General features: G+C 48.3%; 1 protein-coding gene across 1 annotated transcript in view; it reads right to left on the reverse strand.

The window, feature by feature from the left end:
* Positions 1–794: 794 nt before the first annotated feature.
* Positions 795–3,580, reverse strand: part of LOC106811547 (structure-specific endonuclease subunit SLX4-like) — a 24,603-nt gene continuing 21,817 nt past the window's right edge. Inside the window, exon 19 of the mRNA XM_014815214.1 lies at positions 795–1,540. Within this exon, the coding sequence (XP_014670700.1) occupies positions 1,352–1,540 (189 nt within the window). The 3' untranslated portion in view covers positions 795–1,351. The remainder of the gene's footprint in view (positions 1,541–3,580) is intronic.

Genomic DNA, 3,580 nt, shown 5'->3' on the forward strand with positions numbered 1-3,580 from the left:
CAGACGTATTTATCACACAACCGACCCTGTGTCTAACGGTGAGATGAAGCGTATCACAGACCGCGAGCTAGAACGAAATTAATTCTAGTATATAAATCTTACCGACTGGTATGCGAATTAAACCCGGATTTCCCGCCTCCGCCGCGCGAGGAAGGGCCGCGAAGCCAGCCAACACACACATCGCCATCGTCACAAGGTTGGCTACTATTGCCGACACCATCTCTCTCCTCGCCCTCTCTCTCCTTTCCTCGCTCTCTCGCTCAGACGGAAGATCTCTCTCGTTAATCGTCGTTATCGTTTCCGTGGTCGTCTCTGCCGCCTCTGCGCCCCTTCGCCACTCTGTCATTGCCCGTTTGTGTAATCTTCTGTACATTGTCCCTTGTGTGATCTCTCGCACAATACTTGGTTTATGTGGACATGGCCTTTAGTGTGTGTGTGCGTGCTGCATTGGTGCGTGCGTGCGTGCGTGCGTGTGCGTGTGTGCGCGCGCGCGCGTGTGTGTGTGTGAGTGCGCGTGCGTGCGTGTGTGTGTGTGCGCGCGCGCGCGTGTGCGTGTGCGTGTGAGTGTGTGTGTGTGTGTGTGTGTGCGTGCGTGTGTGCGGGTGTGTGCGTGTATGTGCGTGTGTGCGTGTTAGATTTGTGCCCAACTGTTGACGGACGCACGCACGGACGCACGCTCATGCGATTCTACAAGCAGCATCTGACTATGTCAGATGAGCGAAAAATAAACCCTGTCCGTTTTCCTGATTGACGTAACACTACTGAACTTGAATCAGTCAATAGTTGGCGACATGTGTGCTTCATACATATATATTCTTTTAATATAGAGCGCACACGCCAACAAATCCCTTGAATAATCATAGGGTATCTACTGTACTAAATTACTCTGTAGCATGGTAGGGAACCTGTGTGTGCATATTCCCATTATCTGTTTAATAGATATGTATAATATTTTACTGTAATTAGCTATTCATAGCTAACCATGAAAGATTAATTCCCGTGCAGGTCTTTATTATAATAGATAGCCCTAGATTACGTAACAATAACATTTCAATTAACCAGTAGATGGCAATGTGTGTGCTACATGACTTATGGAACTGGAATCTTGCATCACTACAAGTTACACGAATTCATTAACGTAAAAAACAGTCACCAGTCATGATCAATTTCACCTAATGTTCTGAAATTTGGCAAAATTAATCTCACAACAACGTCCACACATAGCAACCCAAATCAGCTTGCTAAGCACATCTATCTAACCTATGATAGCTCTGAAAAAAAACCATCATCCTATCAACATCACACTGAAACATCACGCATGAACGCGTGATAAAAGCGCACAGAAATAGCTCTATTTTTGGGAAGACTTTGGAGATCTCCTTGCTTTGCCACGTTTTCTGCCTTTCCTACATCTCTGCTGGTTTGACCTCTGGACGGTGAAGTTGACACAGAGGGAGTCGAGAATGTCCAGTAACCTAGGTTGCGAACAGCGGATTCCTGCAGAGTTCAACTCCTGGTGCAACTCACTGACCTGCAGTGTCTGAAATAGACAGAGGGAAAGAGAGACATTATACGCCTTCTCTTTCTCTCTCTCTCCCTCCCTGCTCTCTCTCTCGCTCTCTCTCTCTCTCTCTCTCTCTCTCTCTGGATTTCTAGTTTAACAGATTCTGATCGCCATTGATTCGCGGAATGGTTTTAGTTTCGTAATGTCATGTGATTTTAGCATTCTATATAATTTTGTTTCGTCAATTGGCATAATTACATCGTTTAATTCGCTAGTAAGTGGGCAGGATTGCGGAATCGTGTGAGAATTCAAGAATAATTTCGATTCCCAATTGTTCCTGACAGTAAAATGGCGTCGTAAGCAGCACTTACTTCCCACACGGTGGCAGCAGTGTACGGCATAGAGGCCATGTCTTTCGACGCGCGCGGGCCCTGGCCTCGCCGACCGTCTCGTGTATCTCACCCTGCACGTCGGCCTGTACGTCGGCATGCAGCGGCGAGCGAGCAGCAGACCCCAGACGACGAGGTTGTCGCGAGTGATGATACCCGACGCCAGCAAGTCGCCGATCAAGTAACGAATCTGCGTTTCTTGAAATGACGGTGGCGACACCGTGCGTTAATTAGCCATTTCTCTACTTCCGTTAACACATTGCAGGCACATCATTGGCAGAATATGAATATTGTATTTAATTTACAGAATTTATTTGGCGTCTCAATCTCATCAGACGAGGTTCCATTGATGAACACCAAAGACCATTTTAAAGAACTACGAAGAAATTCTGAGATTTGCGATATATATTGTAGTCTCGCAATTCTCTTTCTTTTCCGGCTGTACGTTACTACGCGACTAATACCGTAACAAATAGGTTCCTCTCGCGCGAAGATGCTTACCGGAGAAATGGTCGTCCTCTTTTCCCGACGTCTCCTGCGCCTTGCTCCTCCATGGCGCATGCGTTCGATGAAGTCACGTGGCTGCTCGCCGTCGGTCAGCACCTTTCCGTGGTCGGCAAACGTGGTCGGCGATGAACGCATGCGCAGCTCGTCGATTCTGTAGCGTCCGCAGCGAGCGACGCATCAGCGGCAGGCGGGCCAACATCGGAAAGCAGTTGGAGCGCCGCCAGTGCGCGCTCATCCTGTATCCGGCGCGGAGGTCGCGCACGTAGCGGCGGAAATCGGCGTCGTCCGTTGCGCGAAGCGAGCGCCGAACAAGATGGCGAACATGACGTTCGACATGCAGCCGTAGACGGCGTCCGGCGCGAACGGCCTACGTCGAGTGACCGCGATGACCTTGACGAGATGCGCGACTTCGGCTGCGATACGAGATTCGATGTTCGCGCGCGCGCGACTCCAGCTGGCGGAGAGGCGCAGACGACAAACTTACGTACTCTCTCCATCGGGCGCCGTTCGACGTGGAGAGGCCGCCTGCGAGGCAAGGAAGACGGTAGTGCGTCATTCGATCGAGTGGTGGCCGTTCGATGGCGAAACATAGTCAAAGTCATAATAGAGAGGAATGGGGGTTTAGGGTTGGGGTTAGAGTTAAGGTTAGAATTATGGGTAGAGATATGGTTAGGGTAATTAGGGCTGGTGTCAGGGTTAGGGCAGGGATAGGGTGGGTTAGAGTTATGGTTAAGGATATGATTGCGGGTGGTTATAAGGTTATGGCTAGGAGTTCAGCGATAGAGTTAGGGATAAGTAGTCCTGCAGCGTAGTCTGATATTTCAGATCAATTGTTCATTTTTTCATAAAAGCACAAAATTGGTACACATGTAGAATAATGTATTCCGAACAATTCTAGATATGGAGCCACCCGAGATTGTGCCTTGGACAGCTACGGCGCGCCATTTTCCAAAATGGCCGCCTTCTACTTTAGCGAAATGGGCTATACGCTCTTATTTGTTATTGTATTGGTGGTAGATATAAGTTACGTGTATAATTCAGTAAACTGACCATGAAAAAGGCGTATCCAAATATTATGAGCCAGTATTTTCGATAAAAAAGCCGTTATTCGATTTGTAAATGGCTGCTCTCCTGAAACTTTTCGCTGAAGTACCCATATGGAGAACAATGAGTTCAAAAT

The sequence above is a fragment of the Priapulus caudatus genome, unplaced genomic scaffold (assembly GCF_000485595.1).
Source record: "Priapulus caudatus unplaced genomic scaffold, Priapulus_caudatus-5.0.1 Scaffold551, whole genome shotgun sequence".
In the NCBI taxonomy this organism is placed as follows: domain Eukaryota; kingdom Metazoa; phylum Priapulida; class Priapulimorpha; order Priapulimorphida; family Priapulidae; genus Priapulus; species Priapulus caudatus.